Source organism: Urocampus carinirostris, chromosome 2, assembly GCF_059441175.1.
Source record: "Urocampus carinirostris isolate Australia breed hairy pipefish chromosome 2, RoL_Ucar_1.0, whole genome shotgun sequence".
Lineage (NCBI taxonomy): Eukaryota > Metazoa > Chordata > Actinopteri > Syngnathiformes > Syngnathidae > Urocampus > Urocampus carinirostris.
In genome coordinates, this window is record NC_142350.1 from 22,528,688 (window position 1) to 22,545,015 (window position 16,328).

The 16,328-nt window shown below is 39.5% G+C and overlaps 1 protein-coding gene across 2 annotated transcripts; it reads right to left on the reverse strand.

Annotated features, from left to right (window-relative positions):
* Positions 1 to 1,445: 1,445 nt before the first annotated feature.
* hsd17b8 (hydroxysteroid (17-beta) dehydrogenase 8) lies at positions 1,446 to 16,229 on the reverse strand. 2 transcript variants are annotated; one of them, XM_088329406.1, is made up of 9 exons: positions 15,602 to 16,225; positions 9,681 to 9,883; positions 8,112 to 8,228; positions 7,819 to 7,914; positions 6,588 to 6,673; positions 6,425 to 6,509; positions 4,962 to 5,004; positions 3,390 to 3,464; positions 1,446 to 3,326 (listed from the first exon to the last, which is right to left on the reverse strand). In XM_088329406.1, the coding sequence occupies exons 1-9, from the start codon at positions 15,645 to 15,647 to the stop codon at positions 3,307 to 3,309; spliced, it is 771 nt and encodes a 256-aa protein (XP_088185532.1). In that variant the 5' UTR covers positions 15,648 to 16,225; the 3' UTR covers positions 1,446 to 3,306. The 2 variants fall into 2 exon arrangements, with proteins under 2 accessions (XP_088185532.1, XP_088185533.1); XM_088329407.1 differs by lacking the exon at positions 7,819 to 7,914 and having other exon boundaries at positions 15,602 to 16,229.
* Between the last annotated feature and the right edge of the window lie 99 nt (positions 16,230 to 16,328).

Here is a 16,328-nt window from a genome sequence, read left to right on the forward strand (position 1 = left end):
TGAAAATGTGACGCGCCAGATAACGGACTAGTTCAAAGGAAGGTTGGTTTTATAGCATCTCTGACCAGCTAAACTGTTATCAGTTGTGCTAGCATCATTGCACAAGGGGTTTCTTCTCATTCGTTGGCATTTTAAAGAAATGAGCAAGAAAAACGCACTATTAGACCACAAGAAGTGCTGCTTGCTGCAAATGGAACTATACACACACCAATGTAGATATTGTATGGAAAAAAAACACATTTCCAGCTAAGAGTCATTTAGCATTTTAGCCAGATGTGTTTCGTGTTATCTTTATGGAAATTTCCCTTCCAAAATAAGAACATTTCAAGCCCAAGTTTTGAACGGTAGTGTATTCCCACCAACCTTTTCAGAAGACCGGACTAAGAGAATCTGCGGCGAGACCGGATTGTGTTTTTTTTCCCCATGCAGCGCCACCCTGGACTGTCTCCTGTGCTGTTCAATGTTGCTTCCATTCCAGTATAACCATTAAAAGGTGACTCTCTCAACCGGTGTTGCCACTAATTTGGACTTTTCAAGGCGTTCGAGTCGACGGGAGGGACCACGGAGGGTAGGAGCTGTTGCAAAGGGGCGGGGGACCTTACCCCCACCCTTTCTGGCCTCTCTGCCAGGCATATTGTGGATATTATTATTATTATTTCTTATTGTTTGGATTTTGCTGTCGATTATGTTTTGAAATATATCAGGGAAATGGGCAGACGAAAAACTCGAAAAACAAATAAAAAGAATCGTGCCCTTGAGAGAGAATGACCTTAATTGCTCGCGTTTTGATCGAGTCGGAAAGGTGAAAAAGAAGTTATGGTGCTGAAAAGGGGTGCTATTCTTTGATGTGTGTAAGTACTGTTCTCAAACTCCTGTAATATATATCATCTTTGATAAAGGACCTATTGGACTTGTGTTTTTCTTCCAAAGGCACATGAACAGGGTTCGTACGGGTGCTTGAAATTCTAAAAAAAGGTTGGATTTTAATGCATTTTCAAGGTTTGAAAACTGCTTGAATTTGAGAGAACATGCTTGGAGAAACTTGAAATTGTTGCCATGTTTCTTAGGTTAAGCTGTTCAAATAAAAAGGTTTGAAACATTTTTTGGTTCCAAAAAAGGATTGAGGCTAGAGTTAGAAACTAAAGTTTAAGCTCCATATTAGGGTATTTAATTGAATTTAGGGTTAGGGTTGGTGCTAGTGTGACAGCTCGAGTTAGGTGTAAGAAACTAGAGTTTGAGCTCCATATTAGGGTTCTAAACTGATTGTAGGGTTCCAAAATTCGTTGAGCGCTACGGATACGGTTTGAAACGGGGTTCGCGCTAGGGTTTGGGTTGTAAGTTAAGGTTTTAAACAGATTTCAGTGTTCTGAAATATGGTTGGGGATAGAGTGGGTGTCTTTGCAGAAGTTTAAAGAAGACTTTGTATAATAGATAGGAAATCTAACTAGGAAGTACTCAGGTAAACATTTTTATTTAAAAAAAACTGTGATAGGCTTGCAGTCAAAGTGCTGGAGAGGACGGGTGAATCGATGGCCACCAAAACGACAGCAAGTATCTTTAGCAGCTTGTTACATTGAAAAGAAATTCAACAATTAAACCAGACTGTGAAGAAATGATCACCAGCAGGTACTCGGAGGATTATTATCAGGTCCGGTAAGCAACTGAGGCGTGCCCCAGGTCTGGCATCCTACAAATAAAATGCGTGACAACTCTTAAGCTACCCTTTGCGAGCCTGTATCTTGTAAACATCGAATCCATTATCCATGAAACGGATAAGCTCCAACTTGTGGGACGCTTAAATTTGAAACATCACGGAGTCCTGGGTCAATTCGAGGATAAAATGACAATGAAAACAACTCATTCACCTGCAATTCTGTGTACTAAGTTTTTTTTTTCTAGATCTAGAGTTATTTTGTTGCAGTGATATACTCTCATTCGGTAAGGGCGTCATCTCGAGGTGAGTTTGAACCTTGTAGGCTTTTATGACGCTACTTTGCAGGTTTTCACTTCTCGTGGGGGGGTTCTGGTACCCATTAACTGTGATAAGCGAGCTAATACTGTCTCACCACTTCTTGACTCATTCAAAGCTCTATTTAGGCCATATGAAATGGAACCTAGAGTTGAATATATACGGTTCAGTTAGGACTTGTACTCTGCTAAGGGGGATAGGTGGGATACATAAATGAAAAACCTTTGTATTAGAGGTAACATCTTAAACCCGAGCTTGAACTGAAATTCGGATTCCACCAAAACACCCCTCCTGCTCCCGAGCCCATAAATAAAATGTGAACTTTTGGGTTTGCTTAAGGCTTGGTCCTGCAAATCAAGTTAATTGGTCGAGCTTGGGCTGGGTCGGGCTTAAATACCCGTGGCCCCAGGTCGGGATGGATTTTTTTAGGCCAGATCTTACCTCTAAATGTGTAAATATATAGGTTTTTGGGTCGTTGGGAATTCAAAAACACTTTAAATCAATGTCCAAAGAATGTACACTGACATGCATTGTGTCACCCCAAAAAATGTATGCCACGACGGTATAAAAGAAGCAATTAATAGATCCGACAGCGCTTATTTTCTGCCAATCAGACCGCGAGGCAGACGACAGCCCGGTCCCTTTTGTATCACACGCAATGCACGGCATGCTAGCCGCTTCAACAACTCAACGAGCATAGGATCGATGCCAAACGAAACAAAGTTATTTGTGCTACGGTGTTTTATTTCAAGGAGGCTGATGTTGGGTCGGTTAGTTGTCAGTAAGAGAAGTTTGTAAGTTACTGTGGCCGCTTTACATGTACTTTCTCGGAGTATTGTCCCTGCGCCCTTGTTAGCATATGACAAAACAAATACAAGCGAAGGTGGTGTTTCGTAATTGAAGTAAATGATTCTATCCTCTTTATACCATTATCTCTCACAAATATGATTCTATTTCTTCGTGTAGTTGGCCGACGTCTTCCTCATAGCTCGCTAACATTTTGCATCCACCCTTACAAGGTTAGCGTCTCTGGACACCTTGATGCCACGAATATAATTTTGTTTACAATGAATGAGACCCTTTTCTACTCACTTTCGAGTGAGCATAATAAGGAAGAAATGATGCGGCTATGCTATCAGAAATAGCGGTTAAAGACTCGCTCTCTGTACTTTTGGATGCCCTATTTGCTCCATATGTGGTACAAGGATACAGTAATAACGGTGGGCATGGCTTAGCGCTCTCTGCCGGATCAATTAATTGGCTGAAAGTCAACAAGTATGTTAATTTGACGTCCATACAAGGATTCCAATTACTGTTCGTTCGAAAGTCTTGTGTGATTATCCCATGAAAAGTCCACCTGAAGGTGAAAAACACAATACGTCATCTGTCAACATTGCCGTAAGGCGAGACATTTTATCACCTGTCACTTCCAGGCTGGCCCCGGTGACGTAACGGGAATCATCCGAAGCTAGGAAGGCGCACACGTCAGCGACCTCTGCAGGACACAATAGCTCATTAATACATCACAAACAAGAATACCAAACACAAACGACAGTAAATTTTGTATAGTGCTTGTACCCTTTTCTCTACGAGTTTAACTTTCTTGAGTGCTGAATCCAGATCAACAGAAAGATAAACTCTCTTCATGAGCCAGGCAACGAGTGCACTTGCTCCTTTAATGATGTCTCAAAAATATAATTTCTTTTAAAAAAAACATGTTGGCGATTACAAAGATTGTCATTACAAACAATAACCGTTACCTGACAACGTTATTTCATTACAGCAACGGGCTCATCGCACTCATTATTTGTTTCTGCTGTTAAAAAGCTGTTATGTTACAGACGCTCAAAAGCAGGATGTTACTTTGTCTAGTTCAAATCAGCAAGGTGTCTGACGTTAGGGCAATGGCATTCTTCAAAGGAAGACGTAAATTAGATAAGCAGGACATCCTGGGTCAAGCTTTCGGCATTTTTATCCACGTAAACACGGCTCTCATTCAAGCCGACACGGCAGCCATTGGCAATCACACAAAACAATTTGATGCGTGCGTGATGACGTCACACAGCGGAGAACGTCCTACCCTAACATCATGAGTAAGAGCGCTATTCAAATAATTGAGACCTCTTTTGGCTGTCTTTTGAGATAAGTTTGCATAGTTAGGAAGAAATTATAAACATACTTTATATTGTTGAACTTTTTACTTTTATTGTGTGGAAACCTTTGAAGTACAGCAGCTTATGTCCACTTGAGCTGTTGTCCGACTAGAGATTGTATCTTATTCTATAGAGGGACTCTCAATTTATATCGTTTTATAATTGGCTTTAATTGTAAACAAAAGACGAAGTACACTAGGCTATGTCTACTTGACCAGTTGTCTCAGGTTGAGAGAGTGAAATTTCATTTATTAAACTGACTGTATATTGTTTATTTCTGATTGTTATTTTAACATAGTTTTTTACTGTTTATTTTTTTCCCCTTTAAGTGTAGGATAAATATGTTGCTGGTGAAGTGCTATAAATATAACAAGTTTCTATAACACGACTACCTGTCTTTTCTTCTCTTAATTTGGTCAGACGGTATATTTTGGCTCACTTAAACAGATAACTGCAACAGATATTACATTTGTTCTCCAGTCTAACAAACGTAACATATTATTTGGGTGAACTCGCCAATCTATTTTCAATACAAATATCCAAATAAATCATCTACAAAAATAAACTTACTGCCATTGCTTTCTGACGGCTTCAAACGAGTGAAGGAGACGTTGACGCATCATACACGCAAACATTCTACTTCCGTCCAGGTGTAACACGTAAAAGTCTAACAAAGGTCATGCTACCACCTAGCGTTCCAAACGCAAATTACATCCACTACAAAACAAATTACAAGGGGCAGAACAATCCTTTAACAAATCCAATAAATTAAATCCACGACTCAAATGACGACGTTAGTGTTGAAAGTAGAACGACATTTTAAAAATGAACAGAGTTACCTGCTGCCTCGCCCATCCTCCCAAGCGGCACCAGAGCCTTCATCTGCAACAAATATGCAAAATAATGACATTAAACTCATTTAATAGCAGAAACGGCAACGGCCAATTTTTGCCGTTATGACTGATGATTTTTCAGTGGGGTTTTTTTTCTTCATCTGTGATACAGACGCTCCCCTACTTACGACCATTCGACTTACGTGAAACTGTAGAGACGGAAAAAAAATTCAGGATGTGGAAAATATCCGGACATTGCTGTAAGTTAGATTTTATATTGTGTGCACCGTTTTCCGTGTAGAGGACAGTACTGTAGTGCTTCTTTCCGCCGCCTGTGGCGCTGTTAGAGGTCAGCCAGCATCCAGCCGGAAGAAGAAATCTGGCTTCCTCTTCCTACTTAGTGTTTAAACATTCTATAATATATCTTCAGTGTGCTAAGAACTTAGACAGTTTTTATTGTTTAATATCTCGTGCATCCATTCGATGTGGTTGGTGTGAAATGTAAAGAAGAGGCGAGACGTTTCTTTTGAAACGAAAGTGGAATAAGAAAGCTTGATGCGGTTGAGAAAATGGTTCGGAGCACTTTTTTTTCGGCCACTTTCAACCACGGAGGAGGACCTCTGGACGCGCAAGTCACAAAAGTAAGTAAAACCTCACTTTGTTCATCTTTATAGAGCATATGAATTTATGAAATGCTTATTTTTTAGTACAAAACAATACAGGTTACTTATACAAGCCTTAAACGTACTTATATAAACCTTATATAGAACTGAAGTAACTTACGAACAAATTCAACTTATGAACGATCGTCCGGAATCTTGTTTGTAAATCGGACAGCGTCTGTATCCTCCAAAATGTATCCCTTCCATAAACACAAGAGCACTTTGCTTGCAAAATTACATTTTAGTGCAAGAACACTGTATTTTGTATTCTTTCTTTTTAGCAATTATTTTTGGTTGTGCACCATACAGAGACATCTCTGTACCTTTAGCAATGCCCAACAAGTTCAAAGAGCCCTTACGCTTTGTTTTCCGTTCTGCCTATTTACTGTTATCTTACTTTTATCAGAGCTCTCATAAATTATTTGTATATTCGCCATTGTAGGACATAAATGCTTGCCGTGCCTGGAAATACGAATCCAACTTATAATGTTTGGCATCATTTGGATACGTAAGATGCCCGGGAATGACGCCGGTGGCCTGCACAGGGGCCTAAGAAAGAGTTTTACAAAAGGTTGAGTAAAGGTGTGCACATCCTCCTCCGTGTTACATGTCGAAGTGTCCTTGGGTAGGACACTGAACCCCTAAAGCCCCCAATAAGCAAGTTGGCGCCTTGCATGGCTGGACGGTCACTATTGGTGTGTGAGTGTGGGTGAATGGGTAAATGTGAAGCACATTGTAAAGTGCTGTTGGAAGTCTTCATTGACTTGAAAAGCGCTTTACAAATGCAGATCATTTCATTTCAGTTACCTTGCTGATCACCTTCTCAGGCACTGCGTCCGTCATGGGCGTAGTTATAAACCCGGGAAGCACACAGTTACAGCGAATGCCAAACCTGAAAGCGCAAAAACAAAAGAGCAATTTCTGAATTGGGGGCTGTGGCGTCTCACTGGGCGTCTATGATTTTGCTCACCTGCTGAGCTCTTTGGCGGCCGTCCTGGTTAAACCTTCCACTCCCGCTTTTGAAGCGGCATAATTGACCTGTCCTATGTTTCCCACCTGCAAAATATCCCCTCGAGATTTTTAAGGCGTCTTTTGCGTGACAGTGAGAGATTTAAAGGTCATCCCAAATTCTTAAACAAGCAAAATGTTTGGAAATATGACTTGTTTTTTTTGTTTTGTTTTTTGCAGAAAATCGCCATTTATTTCATCAATAGATTCCAAATATTTTCCAAGATAATGCATTCTGAAGAAAGCACGTCTCTGACATCCTAAACTGTGATGTCAATGGGGGAACACCGGCACCTATTTTGTTTTACGTATGTTTTAAGCAAAGTTTTTGTAGTTTTTGTGGAAAATACCAATGTTTTGTGTCGCCGGTGGATGCAGTAATGGTACAACGGGGGGCGAGCAGCCAAAACTGGGAAAAAAATAACACACTAAGAGCTAACAGGGACCAATCAACAAAAGGCATCTGTACCCTTAGCAGAAAAACGCAATACTGGCCCGTCAAAAACACGCGGCAAGCAGCCAGGCTAATCGGGAACCAACAACAAAAAGTGGCAACAGCTATGGCTAATAAACTAACCAAAGAACACGGCAAACTGGTGCTATTGCCAGGCTAGTTGATCAAAAAACATGCGGTGATTAGCCAGGCTAACCAGGAACCAGCAACGAAAGGTGGCAACGGTAATAAACGCAAAGCCGGCCGGGATAAAGCCCCATGCTTTAAAACCGGTGCTAGCAGTAGGCTAGCCAGTCAAACATCACAAAGTTGGCAGCCAACAAGCGGCAACCGAGAACAAACAAAACAGGGAGGCCCTCGGCAGCTCCAAAACTAACAGGGAGATAGCCGTACAAAAATATACTGACACACGTGGCGACAGAAAACAAAACAAACAAAAATTCACGATCATTTGCATCCAAGCATAATTGAGGGGTATGCATTTCCTTTACACTACAATATCTCTGTGTTTCAGAGCTGGCCTCACATGTTAGGGTTAATGGGATTCACTATTTTGACCGTGCCCATCAGTGACATCACAGCTCTATAGCAAACAAGCCAGATGGGTCAACTTCTAGACTCAATTTCTCAGGTCTCGTACAACATTTTGCAACATATTTGTACAATTGTGGAGAGAAACACTATAAGTTATAATGTTTTGGAATACTTTTAACAACAAAAGAAGGTGATAGATGGTTACCTTGCCAACAATACTGCCCACAGTAATAATGGACCCTTTAGGGGCCCCACAGGCCACCAGGGCCTGAGCGACGGCCTGTACGACCAAAAAGGAGCCCTGGAGTGACACAAAGATGAGACGGGGCAGGGATACGTGGAAAATGAATGAATAAATGGCCTTTATGGTCATGATACAAGTAAGCTGAAATTGGAAAGCTTCTCTTTTCAGTGCAAGTAAAAGAAACTAAAAAGGTGAAAATGTGCCAAAAGATCAAATCGATTAAAGACTGGACGGGGGGGGGGGGGGGTCCCTACCTTCAGGTTGACCTGCAGCACCCGGTCAAAGTCATCTTCCGCCATGTCGAGCAGGAAGTTGTCCAGCGTGATGCCGGCCATGTTCACACAAATTGAGGGAGGCTGGAAGTAGTGAGCCTACAATGGGGAAAGAATCCTATTCAAATATATTCAAAGATAGGTTTAAAGGTAAATATTTAGCGCCAGAAATAGGCAGGGTTGGGCACATTACTTTAAAAAAGTAACCGAGTAAGTAACAACTTACCAAGGAGATGTACTATTTTCGTTACTTTAAAAATATGTTTTATGACAAAAAAAAAATTCTGAGCAGTATTCAAGTCAGGTGATTAGAGAAGAACTGACAGGTAGTCGTGTTCTATTTATTGCACTTCACCAGTAACCGATTTCTCCTACACTTCAAGCACTACAAAAGTAAACACTAAACGATTCAATGAAATAACAACCGGCAGTAAACAATATAAAGTGAGTTTAATAATCAAAATCTCACAACCTGAGACAACCGGTCAAGAAGACATAGATAGCCTACTGAGCTTCAAGTATTTTGTTCACATTAAAAGTCAATTGAAATAAAATATAAAATAGGGTTTCACTTTATGGCTGGGATCTCAAACTCGTGGTCCGTGGCCAATTGCAGCCTATGGGTTGATAATTTGAGGCCCCCGCCTTATTATGAGAGTTTAATGAGATAGTGTTTATTATAAAGGGCCTACCGGTGGTTGAAAAACTCATTCTTCAAAAATACAATATTGATTTAAAAAAATAGGCAAAAATACACAAACTATGGTATAAACGTGCAGTTTTTGAAAAACAACCAAATGTTGTGAAGTTGCAGCTGGGTGGTTAGCGCGCAGCCCCACGCTGCAAAGGTTCAGGGTTCGAGTCTAGCTACCGCAGCCTTCCCATGTGGAGTTTGCATGTTCTCCCCGCGCTTGCATGGGTTTCCTCCGGGCACTCCGGTTTCCTCCCACATTAAAAAAACATGCATTTCAGGTGGATTGGTCGGTCCAAATTGTCCCTAGGCGTGACTGAGCGAGTGAGTTGTCTGTCTTTGTGTGCCCTGCGTCTGGCTGACAACCAGTTCAGGGTGTCCCCTGCCCACTGCAAGGATAGCTGGGATGGGCTCCAGCACCCCCGCGACCCTACTGAGGATAAGCGGTGCAGATAATAGATGGATGGATGGCTGGATGGCTGGCTGGATGGATGGGATTGGTCACTTTGAGTCACTACAGTTTGTATTCTTCCTTGCGCTTTTCAGCAGATTTTTTCAACCTTAGAGGCTAACACACACTTTAAAGCCACAGTGTTTAACATTTGATCACTAGTTGGCACTGTATTGTCTAATGCGAGAAAAAAAAACTATTGCCAAGAGCACAGCGTAGCAGCAGGATGGTAGACAAACATGGCGGCAACTCTTAGATAAGGATTCCACAATAAACATTGGTATATTTCATGTATTTTTGCCTAGTATGCAAATCAATGTGGTTTTTTTTAATGATCGAAGGCACTAAATATTACACACTGTCCCTTTAATGCCGCAAACTATCTCTTCGGGTCAAAAAAAGAACAAACTTGGATGCTGGTGAGTAGGTCCTGGACGCTCCTTTTAGTGGACACGTCAGCAGTAGCAGCCATGTGGCCCTGGCCCCTGAGGTTGCCGGGTAGATTCCGCAGCGTCTCGTGTGCCGATGCCTCGTTCATGTCGGCCACCGCGACTGAAGCGCCCTCGTGCGCCAAACGTTCGCACACGGCGCGACCAATTCCGCTGCCGCCACCTACAGGAGGAAAAGAGGCCTCATTTGTTTATCCCTCTGATTTGATTTCCCCTTATTTTCCTGCTCGGTGCCTCCGCTCGGAAAATGCTGGTTGACTTGTGACTCCAAGGGCAAAGTAGAAATCTGACAGCATTACTTGTCTTTGTCATCCTGAGCATCCTGAGGAACACCAGCACCCTAGGAAGCTCGTTGCCATATTGTTTTATGCGTTAACTATTGAAGAGGATACAATCTGCACTCGCTCCCTGTCTGAATGATTGAATGGTTTGCATTTATATAACGCTTTTCAAGTCAATGAAGACCTCCCAAAGCGCTTCACACTTTTCCCTTTTACACACTAACAGCGTCAGCCATGCAAGGCAACTACCTGCTATCTGGGGCATTAGGGATTCAATGTCTTGCCTAAGGACTCTTCGACAGATAACACGGAGGAGCCGGGAATCGAACCTGCAACCTTTTGATCCCAAGACGAGCGCTTTACCTCCAAGTGGTACAATAAACTTTCGTTCAGTAAAAAAAAAAAAAAAAAAAAAACATTGTTTCGAATACTAGGTAAAAATTCATAAATTATCATACCTATGTTTTCAAAAAATGTCGAGAAATGTGTATTTCTTTTAGATATCGGTATCCATCCCTAGTTGTTCGTCATGTTTGTCTGGCGTCTTTCTGATTGGTGTGGCATTAGTTCACGTTTACATTAGACAACAGTGTCATCTAGTGGTCAAATATTACACACTTGGGCTTTAAGGTTCTGTTGGTCTTATCTCTCATCTCATTAGATGCACCGCTTATCCTCAGTAGGGTCCCCGGGGTGCTGTGCCCATCCCACCAATCATCGGGCAGTGGGCAGGTTCTGTTGGTATTAAACAAAATTTGTCATGGAAGTGCCTGTTAATATCTTCCTAATTTAATTTTCCCATATGTTACTAAACAGAGCCTCTGTTTGGAAAATGCGGGTCTACTTGTGATCTCAAGAGCCAAGAAGAAATCTACAGACTCGAGAGCTTTATCTGACTGGGCTTCAGTGCTGCGGAATGCTTTGACCCCCGAAAAAAGATCTGCAACCTCAGTTTTTAAATTTAGTTGTAAGACAATTCTATTCAATAGCTTATGTTTTCTTTCCGGCTGCCTTTTCTAGAGTACAATTTTGGTCGTCAGAATTTTTCGGTATTGCTGTCGTATTACTGTAGTTGTATTCATGTAGTATTTTTGTAGTATTTCTGCAATTGTATTTTTTGTAGTATTTCCTTAGTAAAATGTTTTAGTATATCTGGAGTATTTTATTAGCATTACTTGAGTTGTAGTTTTTGGTATTTTTTCATGATTTTTATGGTATTACTGTACTTTTGTCATATTTCTACATAGTATTTTTGTAGTATTCCATAGTATATTTTTGGTATCATAGTTGTAGTATTTTTGTAGTATTACTATAGTTGTATTTTGTGGTATTTCTGTCTTAATATTTCTGTAGACGTGCTATTGCGGTATTTCTGTTGTTATATTTATGTAGCAATATTTTTGTATTATAGTGTTACTGTAGTGGTAGTTTTGTAGTAATTCTGTAAAATTATTTAAGTATTTCCATGCTAGTATCTTTGTAGTATTTCTCAAATGTTTTTTTAACATTACTGTAGTTGATTTTTTTTGTGTGTCATAGTGTTACTGTAGTAGTAGTTGTCTAGTATTTCAATAGGGTTTATTAAAAAATCGGAATGAATACAAAATAATATGTTAGACCCTGTTTTTCAGCACTAAATTTGAGATTTGGTTTTGTAGAAATTTTGTACTGTGGTAGCCTATTTTTGTTGCACACACAAAGGGACAATGGGGATTAAGTTTTCACACACACACACACACACACACACAAAACTTTTTTTTTATTACTGGTACTATATTTCATAGATTTTGACCATTTCTCTAATAATAATATATTCCACGTATACAGGGATGTGATTGAGGTGAGGAGAAAAAGTCTGAAACCTAGTCGGGGGTTTGGGGGCCCAGGGCAGAGCCCAGTGGGGGGGGGGAATGCCCCCCCAAAGCTCCTGGGTTTTAAGCAATTTACTTGTCCAAAACCATGCTTAAATTAATAATTTAACATCTTTAGAAGATTTAAATGACAAAATAATTTGCCCACATACCTGATTTTTTTTTGTAAATACTGCAAGGTCAGCACAAATGCAGTTCAGACCCTGCAGCTTGTGCAACGATGTGGCCAATTTATGCAATTTTTCTAACGGCCACATTTTTATTCTACACAGTCCGTCTTGATGTGAGTAAATAGGTACCGTGTGGTGTTTGTAAAGATTATTATTCCTTTAGGAAGACGAATTCCAATCGTTAATAAGGGGAACGATTGGCTGAGGTGTGTACAGTAACCCGCCTTTGAATGTATTCGGTTTTAAGACACATATTAAACTTGTGCTTATTTGTTAGTTGTTTTTTGAAGGACTTTATTGACAAGATAAATAGGTTGCCAGTTTGTCCTTTTGAAGAAAAAAAAAACACAAAGCTTTATCAATGGGTCTTCTTTTTTTTTTTTTAACTTTTTATTTCTCACACCAATTTTGACAGAGGTTTGATTCCACCATCTTACATCAACACAAAATATATACACTTGACACACTCACAAATAACAGAAGGAACAATAAAGAAGAAAAAATACTATTAATAGAAAAGAAGAATAAATGTTCATACAATACATCCATACAAAAAGAAATATATAAAAAATAATAAATAAAAATATACACCCAAAAAAAAAAAACAAAAAAAAAAAAAACATAATAAATAGGGGGAGATGTTTAGACATCAAGTCAAATTTGTGTGATAGGCTTCCATCTTTTCTCGAATTGGTCAAGTTTCAGTTGAAGTCTTGCAGTGATTTTTTCCATAATGTACATTTGCTTTAATTTGTCTCTCCATTGTTTTATGTCAGGAAGTTGTGGTTTCAGCCAGGACACTGTGATCATTTTCTTTGCTACCAGAAGCATTACCCTTAGTATATATTTCTGTTGACCAGATAGTAATTCTTCTGGCAAAATTCCTATTATGTAAGCCTTTGGGTCCAAACGCAACTCCCAGCCAGTAATTAATTTTATTTCTCTCTGGATACTTTTCCAAAAATGTAATATTACAGGGCAATTCCAGAAAATATGCGTAAAGTCTCCGACCCCCCCACAGTTACGCCAACATAGATTTGAGGTATTTTTATATTTTGAAGTGATAGAGGGTGTATAGAAGAATCACATTTTTACTTTCCATTCAAACTCCCTCCATGTCGGGCTGTTGGTTATTTTGTGTCCCTCTTTCAATGTTTTTTCCCATTCGTTGTCTTTTATCGCTACATTAGTTTCTTGTTCCCATTTTTCCTTAACTGCCATGTCCTCATTACTGAGATCCATTCTCAGGGCTTTATATAGTTTTGATATAACCCCCTTTATTGATTGTCCTTTTGTATATGATATTAATAATTCCTCTACCTTTGTTGGCTCCTTACATATTTTCCCCCATTCCTCGTGTTTCTGGAGGTAATGCCTTAGTTGCAAATATTTGTAAAAATCATTTCTGGGTAGGTCAAATTCTTGTTGGAGTTGTTCGAATGATTTCATTGCCTGTGCTTCCAATACTTGGGTAATCAACATCAGTCCTTTTTGGGCCCATTTTTGAAACCCTACCTCCATAGCCCCAGGTTTAAAGTCTGGGTTTTTCGCTATTTTGGTAGCCCTATTCACAGATCTTGATATTTTTAATTTTTTTTGTATTGTTGACCAAGTTTTAATAGTTCCTTTAATCCATTCATTCTGGATTTTTAGTTTCTTCCACCTCGTGACTGATATGTATGGTAACGATTCCACAGGCATATTTGGACAAGATCGCTGCTCCATGTCCACCCATATCGTATCTTTGTCTGTAGTAATCCACAAGATGAGTGCTTTAATTTGAGCCGCCCAATAGTAATATTTAATATTGGGTAGGTCTAGGCCCCCTTTTTCTTTAGGAGCTAACAGGGTTTTGTATTTTATTCTAGGTTTCTTGTTTTGCCAAAGGAATTTTGTTATCAATTTATTTAACATTTTAAATGTGGATGCCGGAATCAGAATTGGAAGAACAGAAATAATAGTCTTGGTAATATGTTCATTCTAATTGTTTCTATCCTTCCGATAAGACTTAAGGGCAAAATTTCCCATTTTTCCACATCTTTCCTTATTTCTTTTATCAACATTCCATAATTTGCATCAAACAGCTGTGTGGAATGTGGTGTAATGGTCACCCCCAAATATTTAAACCCTTTATTTGTCCATTTAAAATCAAATCTTTCAATCACCTCTGTTGGACATTTTCCTGATATCATCATTGCTATTGATTTGCTCTCATTATTTGAATACCCAGCTACTTCTCCATATATTTAAAGGCTCTCCAACAGTGGTGGTATTGATAACGAAGGTTCCTTCAGCATTACCAACAGGTCGTCTGCAAACAATGATATTTTATGTTCTGTTCCTCCTTCATCAAATATCCCCCTTATTTGCTCATTTTGTCTAATTGATTCTGCGAGTGGTTCTATGCTTATTGCAAACAAGAGTGGGCTTAAACAATCCCCTTGCCGGTGTTGTGCCCTTTTCCGACTCCTATGCAAATTCCTCCCCCCCTCCGATTTTAAATGAAAAAAAAACAACAATTTGTTTACACCGCGGGATCCAATGCAACCAGGGTTTCATTCACAATAAAAAAGACATTACATACGGATATTATAGTAAATCAAATAAATATTATTTGTGTACAATTAGTTGTGATTGCGGAAATCATAGCGTACAGTGACGTTGGTGACTTTTCCATCCGCATTAACAAACGCATTTTGTAAAATACGATCGCGCTTTATTGTTTAAATAAACGCGTTATAGAGACTAGGATCTCCCAATTATTATAATTAGCTCGCTTTATTTTTTTTTAAAGCGTATTATATAGAATACGATCGCTTTTGTCGTCAATGTACGTTGGTGACATTTTCATCCGCGTTAAAAAACGCAATTTGTAAAATAAGATCACGCTTTATTGTTTAAATAAACGCGTTATATAGACTAGGATCTCACAATTATTATAATTAACTCGCTTTATTGTTTTAATAAGCGTTTTATATAGAATACGATCAGGGGGGGAGGAATTTGCATAGGAGTCGGACTCCTCTTTTGATATCAAAGAAATCTGAACAGTGACCATTTACTCTAAAACGAGATTTAGGGTTTTTATAGATTATTTTCACCCATTCAACAAATATTTGAGGGAAGCCAAAAGCTATAAGTGATTGATGTAAGAAGCTCCATTTCACCCCATCGAAAGCTTTTTGTGCATCCAAGCTCAGTAACATCGAGGGTTGGGTCTTAGATTTTTCAATGGGTCTTCTTAATCGCTCAAAAATGCTAAAATGAACGTCTCTATGTCTCTCCAATGCCTGCGAGGTTATTACATCAGAACGTTATATGAATCAGCAATACAATTGCCAATTTTTATTTCAGTCTTGCTTTAATTCTTCTGAGCACAAAAATTGAAAGTTTGGAAAGTCGAAAGTGTGCAGTAGTGGCTCATTCATTAACGGTTATGAGACCAAATTGAAAACTTGGCACACTGACGAATGAAGTCATCCCAAACCCGAAAATATCAACTCAACAAAATGAACAACGGAGCTAACTCCTATATTTTGTGTCTTATTGGAAAGTTTACCTGTGACCAACGCCAACCTTGACACTAGTCGACCAGCAGGCGCCATGTTGTTTTGTAGTTCCCTATTTTGGCCACACGGTGGCGTTAAGACGCCTCGTTTGAATGTGGCGAAATTCCGGCTCTTTCGGCCCCTAAGGGGCTCTTCCGTTTTGCTCCCAATACAGTATATGATAAATGAGCACTAACGAAACATAATCCACATATTTCATTCATTAAAAAGATGCGATGCTTCTTTATTTTAGCCTATGTTCTTTTAATACACTGTCAACTTTATCCAATTTAAACGTTTAAATTGTTTACTAAGACTAAGCAAAACAGTGAGATAGAGATGGACACCGACAAGGAGAGAAAGCTAAAGAGTTGGAAAGATAAATTGTGAAAAAGAGAAATAAGGGGAAATAGGAGAGTGAAAGGAGAGGGAAAGAGAAGAGATAGGAGGGAAAGAGGCAGAGAGAAAGGGGGGCTAACGGGGACAGATTGCAAGAGATATAGACAGAGCTAGAAAGGAAGAGGAAACGAAAGAGGGATGGAAAAGATATAGAAAAGGTTAAAGAAAGCGACAAAATTAGAAAGGAGAGATAAAGAGCAAAAGAAAGAAACAAAGATATAGAAAGAGAAATAAATGTAGTGTTTTGAGGAGAGCCGGCTGCTCTCACCGTTCACTTCAGAAATGGCTCATAGAGCCGTTCCGTTCGTAAATGACATTTTATGAGCATATTCATTTACA